This window comes from Prionailurus bengalensis, chromosome B1, assembly GCF_016509475.1.
Source record: "Prionailurus bengalensis isolate Pbe53 chromosome B1, Fcat_Pben_1.1_paternal_pri, whole genome shotgun sequence".
In the NCBI taxonomy this organism is placed as follows: Eukaryota; Metazoa; Chordata; class Mammalia; order Carnivora; family Felidae; genus Prionailurus; species Prionailurus bengalensis.
This window is the reverse complement of record NC_057344.1, coordinates 69,263,083-69,279,050: the sequence shown is the minus strand read 5'-3', so window position 1 is coordinate 69,279,050 and position 15,968 is coordinate 69,263,083. Positions and strand designations below refer to the sequence as shown.

At 41.5% G+C, this 15,968-nt stretch overlaps 1 protein-coding gene across 1 annotated transcript in view; it reads right to left on the bottom strand.

Moving 5' to 3' along the window:
- CB1H4orf45 (chromosome B1 C4orf45 homolog) overlaps positions 1–15,968 on the bottom strand; it is a 100,116-nt gene that overhangs the window by 8,192 nt on the left and 75,956 nt on the right. Inside the window, exon 4 of the mRNA XM_043566519.1 lies at positions 6,820–7,006. Coding sequence (XP_043422454.1) covers positions 6,820–7,006 — 187 coding nt within the window. The remainder of the gene's footprint in view (positions 1–6,819; positions 7,007–15,968) is intronic.

The following is a 15,968-nucleotide window of genomic DNA, read 5'->3' as shown; positions in this document are numbered from 1 at the left end:
AATGCCACTGTCGTATAAATCGAGGGAAGACTTTACTTTGTAAGATTCAGAATTTTACAAGAATTAACATAAATTTGGAAAACAACCTTACCGACCGCTACTGTATTCATGAATTTGAGTCATTTGTACATCTGCATCCGTCTTCCTTTGTAATTGTAGCATTCCTGCAGACGGCGTATAGATGTAAGATCTGCCTGCTCTGTTACATTTCCTGTTCTAATCTAGTGTTTCAATGTCTGTGTATTAAAATATATTTTAATAGGTTACTTTTTAAATAGTACATCTAGGGCATTATATTGGTGTGTTATAAATTATGTGTGGAAGTAGGTTATATTCTATATGAATTTTATTTTAGGAAAGTAAAGGGCATTATATAATATTTGCTATGTAAAAGATGAGGTCATTCATATATATATATATATAAAGTCTCAGAAAAAGAAAATGCTTTTATGTATAATTTTTGTAACATACATAATACCATACTGAATCGTGTCATCTTAAAGACCATAGGGAGAACTAACATTAGGTATCTCAAACTCCCTTATTGATTAAATGAAAATTTCAAAAGTGTTTCCCTACTCCCTCAAGCAACTTTAAAATCATGCCATTGGTAAAGAACTTAAGCACATACATACATACATGCCGCCTTGCTTCTCAGTTCCCTGGTGCCTAGACTGTTCTGTCAGGTGCGTTATAGAAAATCCCCACACCTGGATGAGATGGGTACTGTGACAGTTAATTTTATGTGTCAGCTTAGGTTAGGCCATGATATCCAGATATTAGGGTCAAACACCAGTGTGGAAGTTTCTGTGAAGGTATCTTTTTAGATGAGATTGAGATTTATTTTCTAAGCTTGGTTGATATATTCTTTAATCCTTATCAATTCACTCATCCATTCAACAAATATTTCGGTGCTAGGTGCTGGTCAAAGTGGAAAAAGCAGTCCAAGTGAGATCTTCCTGGTGGCCAAAGGGGCGGGTTGGGGGGGCGGTTCTGCATTATAGACTGAGCACCTATAATAACCTATGGATCAGGGATCAGGCCGTGCCAGCTACCTGAGAATCTGGAAACCAGGTTGGGAGGCAGAGGGGAATGCCTCCAGAGGGGGTGGGAGGGGGAGGTTGCTTAAAACATGTCCCACTTTGGGTTGTATTAGTAGGACCTGGTTTTCAGCAAGGAGATGAAGGTTCAGGGAGGTGACTGACAAAATTGCTGTTTCTCCCTACGTGTTTGCTACCTGAGGGCTGACTTCCCGCAGGGCATTCCCACAGAGGGCCTTGGAGCTACCAATCAGGAAAGTAACAGAGTCCCGCTAACAAGTGAGTCACCGAGCCCAGAGCTGAGGCAGGGTGGGGCGGGGACGAGGCCCAGAGCTGAGGCAGGGTGGGGCGGGGACAAGGCCGCAGACGTCGTCTGCCTCTAGCAAAACCGTCGGTTACAGGCTTCGCACCTGCAGACCCGCATGTCTGATCAGCAACCCTTCTCCCTTCCAAGGTCCACATTGTCTTCTTACAGCTTCCCTCTTGTAGACTCCTTCAGTTAGCATGGCCCGTGCTCCAGATGCAGGTGGTGTCTGTGGACAGGGTGAAGGTTGGCTGTCTGGGTTCAGATCCTGACTCGGCTGCCTACTAGCTATGTGACACTGGACAAGTTTCTCAACCTCTCTGGCCTCGATGATCACAGCTGTGAAATGAGGGTGATAATAGGTTCAACCTGCTCTAGGATCCTGAGGATCCAGATGGATACTAACAACTACAGGGCAGCACACCTGGCTGAGCTGCTGTGCGAGCAGGGTTCTTTCCCCACAGAGGGGACAGACCTGAAGAGCCCATTAGGTTGGGGCACGTTGTGCTAGTCTCAGTCCTCACAGCTAACTACAGGCTTTGGGGAGAACCAATGAGGAAAGAAATATACGCCCGCCAGGTAAAGCCAGGGAAAGGGGAAGGGTCTCAAGCGAGACAGGAGGGGAGGCGGGTCGGACAGAGACCCAAGCACAGTCACAGAGGTTCCCGCTCCTGCTCCCGCTGTAGTTCGCTCCCCGCCTGCCCCAGCCGGGCCCTGCCTGGTGGCCAGTACTGAAGCTCCTCTCACAGAAGGGGGCTTCGAGCATGCAGACTGCTCTCATCCCAAAGCTCCCCTGCCACAGACTGCATCCCACGCCCCAGCCCCAGTTCTCCTGCCTTGGGCCAGAGCTGGGGGTGGAGTGGGGGGAGGGGCTGAGGCTAGCGCTCTAAAGAGATTAACTTTTAAATGAATAGATTTTCAGTAAAGCAGATTACCCACCATCACGTGGGTGGGCGTCATCCAGTCAGTTGAAGGATTTAAGAGATTGAAGTCCCCAATCAAGAGGAAATTCTGCCTCCACTCTGCCTTTGGACCTGAGCTGCAACGTCACTCTTGCCTAGTCTCCAGCCTTACTGGCCTACCCTGCCCATTTTGGATCTGCCAGCCTCCACAATCCTGTGAGCCAATTCCTAATTCCTTAAAATCAATCAGTCTGTCTATCTGTCCATCTTTGTGGTTCTATATCTCAGAAGAACCTTGGCTGATACAGGTATTTCAGATATAAGTAGGATGATATATATTATGACCCCCCACCCCCAAAAGCAGTTGGGTGGTCAGAATATTGTCATGCCAGATTATAAGAAGCAGGCTTTGAAGCAAAGATCTTTAACACAGTAAACAGTACAGGCAGCAGTTATCCTGTAAAAGCTGAGATGCAAGTCCTATATAGTCTTTGGGTATATGCGGCAAGGATAGGGAAAGTGTGTTAGAAATAAGCCTCTGAGGGGCACCTGGCTGGCTCAGGCGATTAATAAGGGTCCGACTCTTGGTTTTGGCTCAGGTGGTGATCTCACGGCTTCTCTGTGAGTTTGAGCCCTGCATCCGGCTCTGTGCTGACAGTGTGGAGCCTGCTTGGGGTTCTCTCTGTGCCCCTCTCCCACTTGCACTGTCTCTGTCTCTCTCAAAATAAATAAATAAACAAAAAAAGAAAAGAAAAAGCCCTCTGAGATGGCAAGGAAGGAGGTAGCACTTCCTTCACAGTGGGAGCAAAAAACCCCCCCTCCCTGTAAGGATTAACCCCTGCAGTGCTGTGTTAATTCCTAGAGCCATGCATCTTGCTCAGCTTTCTTAGTACCTTCAGTCAGCATTTATCATCCATCCCCCTTTCTCACCTGCACGTTCTCAATCTACAGACTATAGTCAAAGTGTAAACAAAAATGGTTTCTCCCTTGTTAAATTTTTGTTCTGTGTCTTCCTGCGCCCTCTTTATCCCAAATTTCTTTTTCCGTTGGCAATTAAGTGTTTTATAGGGCACTGGCTTCTTTGCAAACTACTCATTCTCTGCGTGTTGCCCCCTACCCTGCCCCCACCCCTCATGAATTCTGCGGTGTTCTTTGGCCTCCTTCTCTTCCCATGGGGAGAACTGTTGAATCTGCTACTTTCTTTGTGTCTCAGATGCATCACCTCTTCTCCTTTCTCTTTGCCTTCTTTCAGTCCCTCTTCATTTCTCAACTGAGTTCCCAAAATGCCTCGGAACTCCTCTTTCTGCCATATCAAACAGTTGTAATCAGTCTTCCAGGCTGATGTCTAAATCCCTCCAAAAATGAAAGTTTAATACTGTTACTTCTGTTTGAAAGCCCAGCAAAATCCAAGCTTGTTAGCACCATGCACTCAAACAACGCAGCTGGTTCCTCTTCCCCAGCCACTTCACGAGATACCCTCTGCGTGCTATTTATTATCCAGCCATCTTGAACCACATGCACTTCCCCAAAGGCACTACACAAACATTGCCTTTGCCCTGCCTGTCCTTTCTTGTCTCCCTTTCCCCTGTGGTCCAAGCCCCTCCAGTTCCTAGCTCAAACTGCAATTCAAACCTTGCTGCTCAAGGTCCCAGACTAGCAACGGCTGCATTGCCTAGAAGTTCATAGAAATGCAGACCCCAAGCCCTGTCCCAGCCCGGCTGAATCAGAATCTGTGTCTTTATTCGGTCCCTAAGTGATTGATACGCACATTAAAATTTGAGAATTATTGACTTTGGATTCAACGTGAGTGAACAGATGAGGGAAAGAATTTACCAATTACTGAGATTATGTCCATGTATTGGAATGAAAGGGGGTAATGAGAACATTTGCAAGCAAAGAAATGAAATAGAAATGGATGGTGCTAAAAGTGCATGTAATATACACGTAAAATTGACAACACTTAAGTGGCTATTACTTATGTGAAAAAAAAAGTTAACCAAAAATCAAGAAGGGAAAATAACATAAACTAGAAGATTGAACTTTAAATTAAAAAAAAAAACAAACAAAAAAAAAACGGGGGGAAATACAGTAGAAGAAACAGTGTAGAAATTTGCCCCATATGTAAGAGCATTTTTAAAGAGCATTTTGTTTTGGATAAATGTATAAAGAATGATACATAATGTTAAATATCATAAATTGTACTTTTAGAAACATTATAATTAAGCTTCAAATGTAGATTTATAAATAAAGATCCAAACTCAAGAATGTGAATATAAAATATCCCATTTTCAACCATCTATCTTCATGAGAAAAGGGATTTCCCTCAAAGCCCCCCAGTACCATTGACATTTATTTCATTGAGGCTGTTTTCAGTACATGGTTTTGAGTCTTGCAGCATAAAATGGAAAATGTGCTGGCATCCCAGGTAAGTGTAGCAGTGGTAACCACTCATTGGTGGCTGGTGTAAAGCATTATGTTAGAGGCTTGACACATGTTATATTCATTATTGGCTTTTGAATATATAAGAACAGTTGCTTCAAGTCATTTTCACTGAAGAGGATTTACATTACGGGGGGGGGGGTGGCGCGGGGGGCAGGCTGGAGTACTTGTTGAAGTATCATCCACAAGAATCCTGTGAGATGGTCCAAAAACTGGACATAGGGAACAAGTTTCTAATGTATATCTAGAAATTTAGAAGAAAGACTAGTTTATAAAAAGAAAGATTATTTGGGGTGATATAGTATTTTGTTTATCTCTGGAAGGGAAAAGATGTGTCCAAGTGATTAATTAACCTTACTAACAATGAGTTAAACTCTCGTCAGGTGCCTCTTTGATGTGAAGCACTGAGAATGACATGATGTCACTTAGCTGAGGTTCCTGCCCAAAACACATAACCAGAATCTATTCATGAGAAACCGTCAGATAAACCTAAGTTAAGAGATATTCTACAGAACTGGTCTAGACTCTTCAAAAATGTCAGTGCTATAAAAGACCAAGACTGAGGAACTGTTCTAAATTGAAGGAGACATGGGGACTAAATGCAATATGTAATTCTAGATTGGATCCTGGATGAGGAGAAACTACAAAAGACATTATTGGCTCAATTAATAAAATTTGATTATGAGCTATAGATAATTACATTGTATCAATGTTAAACTCCCTAAATCTTAGAATTGTACCGTGGTTATATGAGAGACCACCTTTGTTCTTAGGAATATACCCTGAAATGTTTAGGGGTAAGGAAGAATCATGTCTGCAACTTAACCTCACATGATTTGGAAAAACAAATGTACACACACACACATTTAGAAAGCATTAAAGCAAATAAACAAGTGACTCTTCTCGATAAAGAATATCAGAGTTCACTTTGTACTATTCTTGCAACTCTTCTGTAAATTTGAAATCATTTCAAAATAAAAAGTCTTAACACTTTTTTTTGTTTTTTTGTTTTAATGCTCAACTCTCCATTGGATTTAGTGAATGATAGAAGGAGACATTTGGGATTGTTTAATCCATGATTGCTCTAATCCTACACAAAATTAGTTCAGTGACGGAAGGTAACTAACCCAACCTTCATCCACACACACTACAATAAATCATTTCATTTGGAACCAGCCCAAAAATCAGACCACAGAGGAATGTTAGCAGCTGAACTGCTCCCTTTTTTTAATACAAAGTTCCCCTGGGGTCAGGATCTACCAAGGAGGACTTCCATGGCTCCTTCACAGAATGTTTCAAATAGATATAATTAATTGCTAATGAATCAGATCTCTGGTGATGGAGGTCAAGCAGTCGTCTTAGGGAGTTGGCAAGATTCTTCGATGGAGCAAGGAGACTGTCTTCATGTAGGAAATAGGAATCTTTGGATTAATGAGAGCTATCCCATTTCCTTTCTTTCGTGGGAATGAGACTCAATATGTAAATGAGACTCAATATGGAAATACTGGATTACTATAAAATGCATTGTGCTGTGGAATTATGCAAAAGGACCCTAGGAAATAATTATTCATTTGTATATACTTACACATTCTTTACTTGATTCTTACGAGCAGTCTTATCAAATATTCTGTACAAATACTAATTCCCCACTTCACTTACAAAAAAACCCATATAGAGAAACTATGCAACCTGCTCAAGGTTTCCTAGATAGTAATGGGAAAAACTTGAATTTGAACTGATATACTGTTTTAGGAAGTGTCACAAAACAGTCTGCAACAGTCTTGACAGGACTTACAGATTTACCTCCATTTCATACGCTGAGAGCTTTCTCAGCTTTTGCAAACCAAGGAGAAGGCTATTTTCTCCAGGTTCACCCATATGTTAAATAAGCACTTGTAAGGATTGAAATCTACAATATCTTGTTTTATTTAGCTATAAAATGGGAATAATACCCAGCTACCCACAGTATGGGCATTACTGTGGAAATCCCATATAAATTTCAAAATGTTCTCACGGGTTAAAAGGAACCACAAAACTGATTGTTTATCAGTATTACTATTAAATAGCATTCTCTAATTCATGTTGAAATAATTTGATGTTTTCTATGATGATTCAGGAAAGCAAATGATCGTACCTCCTTTCTTGGTCGCTTTGGCAGCTTCGCTTGTTTGGAAGCTCTTGGCAATTCTGCCGTGCTCTGCCTGACAAGGACAGCCGCTTTGGAATTTCTTTGATCGGTGTTCTCATAATCACCCATATGCCAGGCAATAGAACCACGACTGAATCTTCCTTGCATATCCATAATATAAGGTTTTGGTTGCCTGAAACAGGAACAAATTGGTTGGTTCTCAAATTGGAAAGATCTAGAAACAAGGTCATTAGTTTCCAGAGACTTGAGATTTGTCTGTCTTATGATTCAAGATTTGTCTGTTTCTCTTGTGATTCGAGAAGATTTCTAGCCATGTGGCTTGACAAAGCTAAGGACCTGAGCCATCAGCCAGTGTTCTGAGAAGTTTCTGGACTCTGCCTAGGCCACTGCCTAGGCCACTCCAGCCAGCTGCTGGAGGCTGAGGAAACCACCTCCTAGGATAGATACCTATCTAGGAACCTTGTTCATGAATTCACCCCTGTATCATGACTGCTCCTCATGTCCTTCAGAGCCATACATACAGGATGCTCAGGGAGGCATGTTCAAGCTGAGACCTCATGAGACCTATGAGTTCTGCAGGACATGGTCTCTCTATCTTGAGATCTCAGGGGAATTCAGAAAAAAACCTAACTTCATGATTCCAGAGTCTGACATTGGACAGTATTGTTAGAGGAAAGATCTACGCTTCATTCTCTTTCCCCATTGAAATCCTGGTCTAGGTTCCAACATCCCTAAATTAGAATACTATCTAAGTCCTGCCTTCCCATTATAAAGGGCCAGCTCTGAGGTGCCTGGATGGCTCAGTCAGTTAAGCATCCAACTTTGGCTCAAGTCATGATCTCACAGTCTGTGAGTTCACGCCCTGCATTGGGCTCTGTGCTCACAGCTCAGAGCCTAGAACCTACTTCTGATTCTGTGTCTCCCTCTCTCTCTGCCCCTCCCCCTGCCTCACAAAAATAAAAAATAAACATTGAAAAAAAAAAAAAAGGCCACCTCTGGGGAAAAAGCAAAAAGGATCCTAGGATGGGATTTACCATCTCATTTGGAAGCCTGTTGTTCTGGAGAGCCTCTTGGAGCCCCTTACCCCACCATTCCTCTGCCTGGGGACTCAGAACCTCCTGGCCACTGCAAATTTCCTTTCCTAGAATCTGGGGTTTATGGGTTCCCAAGTTCTTTGGACCAAGATCAGTGGCAGGTTTGTATTACCTTCACTCTTTCAAGAACATAGGTGTGCTTACTATGCCCGGCACCAGAACGAGGTGCTGAGGAGACCGCAATAATAGAACAAAGTGTCTGTTATTATTATAGAGCTTATATGCCAGTATGGGAGGCAGACAACAAACAGGCAAGTCAGATATTTAGGAAGTATCATGAAGACAAAAGCCAGATAAGGAATAGAAAATGCCAGGCATGCTGTTTTTGTGGGGGTGGGCTGAAGAGTGGGAGGTATCCTTCCAGCAGGGAGCTAACTGCAGGGAGAGAGCCAGCAACTGTCCCAGTGCAGGGGGTGGGGGGAGGGGCCAGACACTCCCTTCCACTCCCTAGAATCACAGATCCCTGCACAGAGAGGGAGCTGACCATGTCATTCTCCAGCAACCCTCCACTGACCCCCCATAGTCTTCAGGATCAAGTCCAAATTCTTTAGCACAGCACACAGGGGTGTGTGATGTTGCTGTTTGTTTTTTGTCTGTTTTCTTTTTTTAAATGGTCTGCCCACATGGGCCTTTCTGGTCTGTGCTCAGCCCATCCCTCCTCTCAGACACCCACACAGTGCTGCATTGTGCATGCACCCTTTCCTCTGGGAACTCTGAAGAAGTCACGCTTTCAGACTTTCAGCCTTGTGCTTCAGTTTCTCCTTTTGCCTGTAATTCCCTCCCTCCTCCTCTCCTGACAAACTGCAGCCAAGACTTTAAACATCACCTTTTCTGTAAAGACTTTCCTTATTCCTGTCAGGCAGCCATTTTTCTCCTTTGATAGTGCATTGTATTTGACTTTTTTGTAGAAACTATTAGAATATACCTAAATGTCTATGCAGCCCTCTCTCTCCCTCTGAACTCAGTGCTCCTTCCAGAGCCCAGCATGTTCCTCGTTCATCATTGGACCCCCCAGTGCTCATTACTTGGAATGACTCATAGTTGACACTCAACTAGTCTGTGGTGGACGAAGTAATGAGGAAGGGGGGAGAAGATCAGAGCTGAGTTACTGCAGAGGTTCTTTCCTGCCCACTCCCCTCCAAGTGCCTGCCAGCCTCTTCTCCCTCTTGCCACCAGCGGGCACGCAGAAGCGGATCCCTACAGTCTGGTTTGTCTGCGTTTTGTTATTTAGAAACGAGATTAATAGCTGGGAATCATTTCAAGAAAGGTTTTTTTTTTCAACATTTATTTATTTTTGGGACAGAGAGACAGAGCATGAACGGGGGAGGGGCAGAGAGAGAGGGAGACACAGAATCGGAAACAGGCTCCAGGCTCTGAGCCATCAGCCCAGAGCCTGACGCGGGGCTCGAACTCACGGACTGCGAGATCGTGACCTGGCTGAAGTCGGACGCTTAACCGACTGCGCCACCCAGGCGCCCCATCATTTCAAGAAAGTTTAAAGGACTAGCAGTCGCTAGTGGGTAGAATGTATGAACAGGTATTGTTTATAGTTTCTATTAGCTTGATTAATGATTCATAGGAGAACTACTTCATGCAAATGTGCCACATTTTCATTAAAAATAATACATTACAACCTGAAACTAGTATCATACATTATGTTAACTAACTGGAATTTAAATAAAATCTTGAAAAATTTTAAGTAAAAATAACGTATGCTAGAAGTAATTATACCAAATAGAAAAGGAAAATCCTTGCATGCAAGCAGCCTTCATTTCAGTGCTAAAATATTTTATAATCTTCTATTTCAAATTCAGAATATCGTACATCCCCGAATCTTGAATCCCCAGGAGCAATGGAAAGCTAAAAATAAGTTGTAATCCAAAGATTTTGAAGAGCTTATAAAAACAATAGCCACATCAACTATGGAGATTTATACGCACTATATTGAACTTGACAACCGAGTCACAAAAGTCAAAAGAGGTAAGCCAAGGAGCAGAAGGTTTGGCTCCAGAGGGGTTTGGAGAATGAATGGTAGGCCATCATCAATGATTCCACGGTATACAAACACACAGCAGCCAATACAAACACAGAGACCCCAAAATAAATAAAACCAAATATTCTTAGTATAACAATCTTACTATTAGTTCTTATATTAAGTAGGCCCCTAAGGGTCAGATTTATTTCTTTTTGAAATAATTTCAAGCTTGCAGAAAAGTGGAAACACAGTAAAAAAGCTTTTTTTTTTTTCCTGAACAATTTATAAGTACATAATTGACATGATATCCATCATTCCCAAATACTTGAGTGTGTTAATTCCTACAAATAAGGGCATTCTACATAATTTCAGTGTAATGGTCAATGTCAGAAGGAAATCAGCACAAGCAATAAAAGCAAAAATAAACAAGTGGGACCACACTAAACTAAAAAGCGTCTGCACAACAAAGGAAACAATCAACAGAGTAAAAAGACAACCTACAGAATGGGAAAATTTATTTGAGACCATATATCTGCTAATGTGTCAATATCCACAATATGTAATTCATACAACTCACTAGCAAAGAACAACAACAAATAGTGCACCCCCCTCCAAAATGAGCAAAGGACCCGAATAGACAGTTTTTCCAAAGATATACAAATGGCTAACAGGCACATAAGAAGATGCTAAACATTATTAATCATTAGGGAAATGCAAGTTAAAACCACAATGAGATATCACCTCACGCCTGTTCGAATGGTCATCATCAAAAAGACAATAGACAAAAAATGTTGGTGTGGATGTGGAGAAAAGGGAATCCTTGTGCTCTGTTGGTGGGAACGTCAACTGGGACAGCCACTATGGAAAAGAGTATGGAAGTTCATCAAAAAATTAAAAATAGAACTACCATATGGTCCAGCTATTCTATGTCTGGGAGGATATCCAAAGGAAATGAAAACATTAACTGAAAAAGATAACTGCTGTCCCATGTTTATAGAAGCATTACTTACAATAGCCAAGACACGGAAACAACCTTAATGTCCATCGGTGGATGGAAGAATGAAGAAGTTGTGGTATACATACACAATGGAATAAGCTTCAGCCATAAAAAATGAGGAAATCCTACCATTTGTGACAACATGAGTGGGCCTTGAAGGCATTATGCTAAATTAAATAAGTCAGACAGAGAAAGACAATGTGTGATCTCACTTATATGTGGAATCTAAAAACAGAAACTACCAAACTCATAGGAAAGAAAAAGAAAATCAGACATGGAGGCAGAGGCATGAGTGGGGGTTGGGGAGGGGAGATTAGAAGAAAGTAGTCCAAAGGTATAACCTTCTAGTCACAAGATGTAGAAGCACTAGGGAGGTAATGTGCACCGTGATGACTATAGCTTAACACTACTGTGTGGTGTACAGGAAACTTATTAAAAGAGTAAATTCTAGGAGTTCTCATCACAAGGAAATTTGTTTTTCTCTTTTTTGTATCTACATGAGATGCTGGATTTTACCTAAACCTGCTTGGTGATCATTTCAAAGTATATGCGAATCTAACTATCATGCTCTACATCTTAAACTTATGCGGTGATGTGTGTCCATTATTATTCCCCAGTGAAACTGCAGGAGAAATCAGAGGAAATCAGAAAATTAACATGTTTGTACTGCCACTACCCAATCCTCAGGCACCATTCAAGTTTCCCAATAACGTCTGTTTTGCAAACGGATCCATTTAAGAACCGCACATTGCATTTAGTTTTCTCATCTCTTTAGTCTTAAATCTGGAACCCTTCCCTGATATTCCTATGACTTTCACACAGCCTTGATACTTTGGAAGAACACAGGCCAGTTATTTTGTAGATGTTCCTCAGTTTGGGTTTATCTTATGTTTTCTCTTGACTAGATTCAGGCTATGCATTTTGGGTCAGGAATAACACAAAATGGCGATGGTGTCACATCCTATTATTAGCGAGATTCACTAAGGTCACTTGGTTCAGGTGGTATCTGCCATGCTTCTCTTTTGTAAAATTACTTTTCTCTTTTGTTTTTAGTATTTTGTGAGAAAAAGCTTTGAAGTTATGTAAAAACCTCATCCTGTGTCAAATGTCCAATTAATTAACATCAGTTTGGACTCATGATTTCCTATTTTATTCACTGGGTTATAATCCATTCATAACATTCATTTTCATGCTCAGGTTGTCCCAGATTTGGCTAGAGAGAACTCTTTCAATCTGGCTTCTGTGTCCTTATGACTGCTCCTATCATTCTTTGAGCACTTCCTTACTTTTTAACAAAAAAACATGTTCCAGGTTCATCTATCCCTTCCCCAGCTCCTGAACAATCCATTTCTTGAAGAAGCTCTGGTTTCCTTTAATGGAGAATGATATTTAGAAACCAAGATCGGGGTATTAGGTATTCCTCTTAGTGTTGAGGTATCACTGTCACACAACCTTCTGAGACAACATTACACAGGGTGCATTAGAGGGTTTATTCTCATTTTCTCCCTTTACATATTTGTAACTCACTTCTCCTATGGTGGGAAACCCGATTCCCATTCTCTTTATGTATTTACCTATTTGCTCAGTCCTCCTGTCAGTAATCAATGTCTCATTGCTACCACCATCCCCACCTTGTACATGTTCTCCTCACCCCATTTGGGATTCAACACTCCACTCTAGGATACCCTCTTGTAGCCTTTATCACCCTACTTTGTACCATCAAAGTTTGTCTCCTAGCTTTTTGTTGAAAAATCCCCATTTCAAATAATATAATGCCAATTCTACACATGAGATTTCTTTCCCCTCCCTAGGTCTTATTGTTGCTGTTTGTTGTTTAAGTGATTTTCCTGGACTAATTGTCTAAATTTTGTCATGTGTGCCTCCTGAATTTCCTGCCCAGTTAGCTCAGTGATCATCTACTGATTGGATAGAAATTTCCTTAGATGTCTCAAATCAATATGTCTTCTGGCCGTTGTGTGTGTAGAGACCGTGCCTTTAGTGCTTTGGCAGGCAGCTGACAACTCCACCTTAGCCTTCATTTCCTGCTTGCACAGAGCTTCAAGATTAGCCAAAGGTGAAAGATTAGGACCTTCTTGGGTTTTTCCTCAGCACGTGCACAGCATTGTGCGTGTGCATAGCCTCATAGATTTCTAGGCATACGTTGGAGCGTTTCAAAATCCCCTATGAACATCTCACTTCTCAGTTTTTCACTTTAATTTTGTAGCCCTCTCCTTGTTTGCCCCACTGGTGTTGTCCCCTCAGGCAGCTGTGGTATCAAACAGCTGCTGCTAATGGTTTTTGATGAATGCCCCTGAGACACAGCTGCTTCACACAGTCAGGTCAAATAACGACAAGCCCTGAGAATGGAACTTTTCCAGGGATTTTCAAGATGGATCAAATATGACATTTCTCTGAGCATGAGTTTTTTTCAAGGAGCTTTAAACCCATGTTTCCCCTCCAGTGACTGGTAGGCTTCTAGTTTTCACAGCTACCATGGTTGTGAAGCTATTGGTTTTTTCAAGGCCACCATGGAGCTGAGAAGGGAGAATGGGAATAGAGAAATTTATTTTGTTTTTAATTTCTTTATTAAGTTTTTTATTTTAATTCAAGTATAGTTAACATACAGTTTTATATTATTTTCAGGTGTACAATATAGTGATTCAACAATTCTATACATTACTCGGTGCTCATCATAAGTATGCTCTTTAATCCCCATCACCTATTTCACCCATCCCCCCACTCACCTTCCTCTGGTAACCATCAGCTTGTTCTCTATAGTTAAGAGTCTGTTTCTTGGTTTGTCTCCGGGGAATAGAGCAATTTAAATTTACAATACCCAAAGATCAGGGCACCTGGGAGTCTCAGTTGGTTACGCGTCTGACTTGGGCTGAGGTCATTATGAGGTCATAATCTTGCAGCCTGTAAGTTCAAGCCCCGCATAGGGCTCTGTGCTGACAGCTCAGAGCCTGGAGCCTGCTTGGGATGCTGTGTCTCCCTCTCTCTCTGCCCCTCCCCCACTTACGCTCTGTCTCTTGCTCTCTCTCACTCTCTCTGTCTCAAAAAATAAACGTTAAAAAATTTTAAAAATACCCAAAGATCATTGTTCTTTCTGAGACACAGTGATTTTTTTCTTAAATAAATACTCCATGGATCATTGGAAGTATTTGTTTATTAGCTTCCAATGTTTTTTAAAAAAGTAATTTTGACAATTTTTGCCCAGTGCTCTTATTTCTTTTTGGAAGAGTATATTTTTGGAGGTCCTTAATGCACTATGCCTGAAGTGCTTCCCAAACAGAATTATTTTAAAGTGTCATGGAGGCTCACTGTTTAAGGAGAAATTGTCTGTGTCTTCTGTTTCCACTTCTTCATTTGCACCTCCTCCATATTCTGCCTTCTGCTTTCTGTTGCATTACTTCATTGTGATGATTCTTACCTCAGCCAACAGCAGCCTCCTTCCCATCTGCCAGATCAAACCATCTCTTCTCAGACTTTCTAGTATGATTTCCCAGAAGCTTTTGCAGCTGTTGACATTGCCCTCCTCCCTCTTTTCCACTTGGGCTTCCAAAGTTCTTCTCTTTATGTCTCTCCTCTCCTTATATTACTTCATCTACATTCTTTTAGAAGAATCTCTTACTCTTTTTGCTTCTTTATCATTGGTATTCCCCAGAATTCCATCTTTGATTCTCATCTCTTGGTATGCTACCACCCATCTCCAAACCAGGAAATAGCATTTACATCCAGTGATCCAACTCACATCAAAATACTGATGTCAAAAATTTCTACTTTCACCTCTGTAATTTAAACACAAATTCCAAGATTCTTACTGATCATAGTACCAGGGTATCTCATAACTAGTAATAATTTCTAGCATTCATTAAGATATATGAGCTTCCAGGAACTATGCTAGTTGCTTGATATGTATTACCTCTAATTTTCATAAGAATCCCATATGGTAGATATAATTTTCTGCTTTTTACAGCTGAGGTTAGATTGACTCAGCAATTTATCCAAGATCAGTTAAAAAGCAGTTGTTGGATTCTAAGCTTATGCAATCTCATCTGTAAAATGGGAGTAATATTATAATACTACTCTTCATGAGTTTCATGAGTTAATGTTTATAAAGCACTTAAAACAGTATCTGACCCGTGGTAGAAATTCAGTGAAGTGTTGGCCATTTATTGCCTCTCACCTCATTTCCCCATCTCCCTACCTCTGCTCCTCCCTCAAATACCCTCTCCTTCCCATATTCCCTATTTTGAGGAATGACATAACCCTATACACAGCCACCCAAAAGAGACAATCAGAATCGCCTTCGACTTTTACATCTCCTCCGTTCCTCCACATTTAATTGGTTGCCAAGTCCCACTGAGTCTTTCTCTAAACCATCCCGCCATGCCCACCTCTATAATTCCGGCTCCCTTCATTGTGATGATTACAATATCACCAGTCTTCCTTCCTTCGGCCTCCCCTTTCTCCACTCCATCCATTCAGCAAACAGTTTTCTACGCTCATTATGTGCCAGGTATTCTTTCTAACACACAGATTTGATGATATCACTTTCTTACTTGAAAACATAAAAACAACAGTTTGTTGCCTCCAGAATTAAGCGCAAAATCTTTGGTTATGGCATTTGAAACAGTACACAATCTGGCCCCTGTCCTGCAGTTCCAGTCTTGCCTCCCACCGCACCCTTGAACCAGTACCCCGTTTTAGCCACACCTCAACACATCATGCCTTTGCTTATGCAATTCCTTATGGCTGAGGTTCCTTTCCTAGCTCCACTTCCACGTTCTCCTTTTTATTTCCCACGCCTTCATAATGTAGCTCGTGTTACATCTTCTACAAGGCCTGACCTTCCACAGTGGGCCACAGTCATGACCTACTTTGTTCCCCATACTACGTGGTATACCTATTATACTGGTGTCGTCATGGTGACTCTCACTCTCAGTAAATCTGCAAGTAAAAGGAAGGAACTGTTTCTTACTTTTGTGTGTTTCCAATGTCTAGCAGAGTTCCTGACCTAGAACATGTTTTTTGTCCATTTTGTTCACTTGTATAAAGATACAAA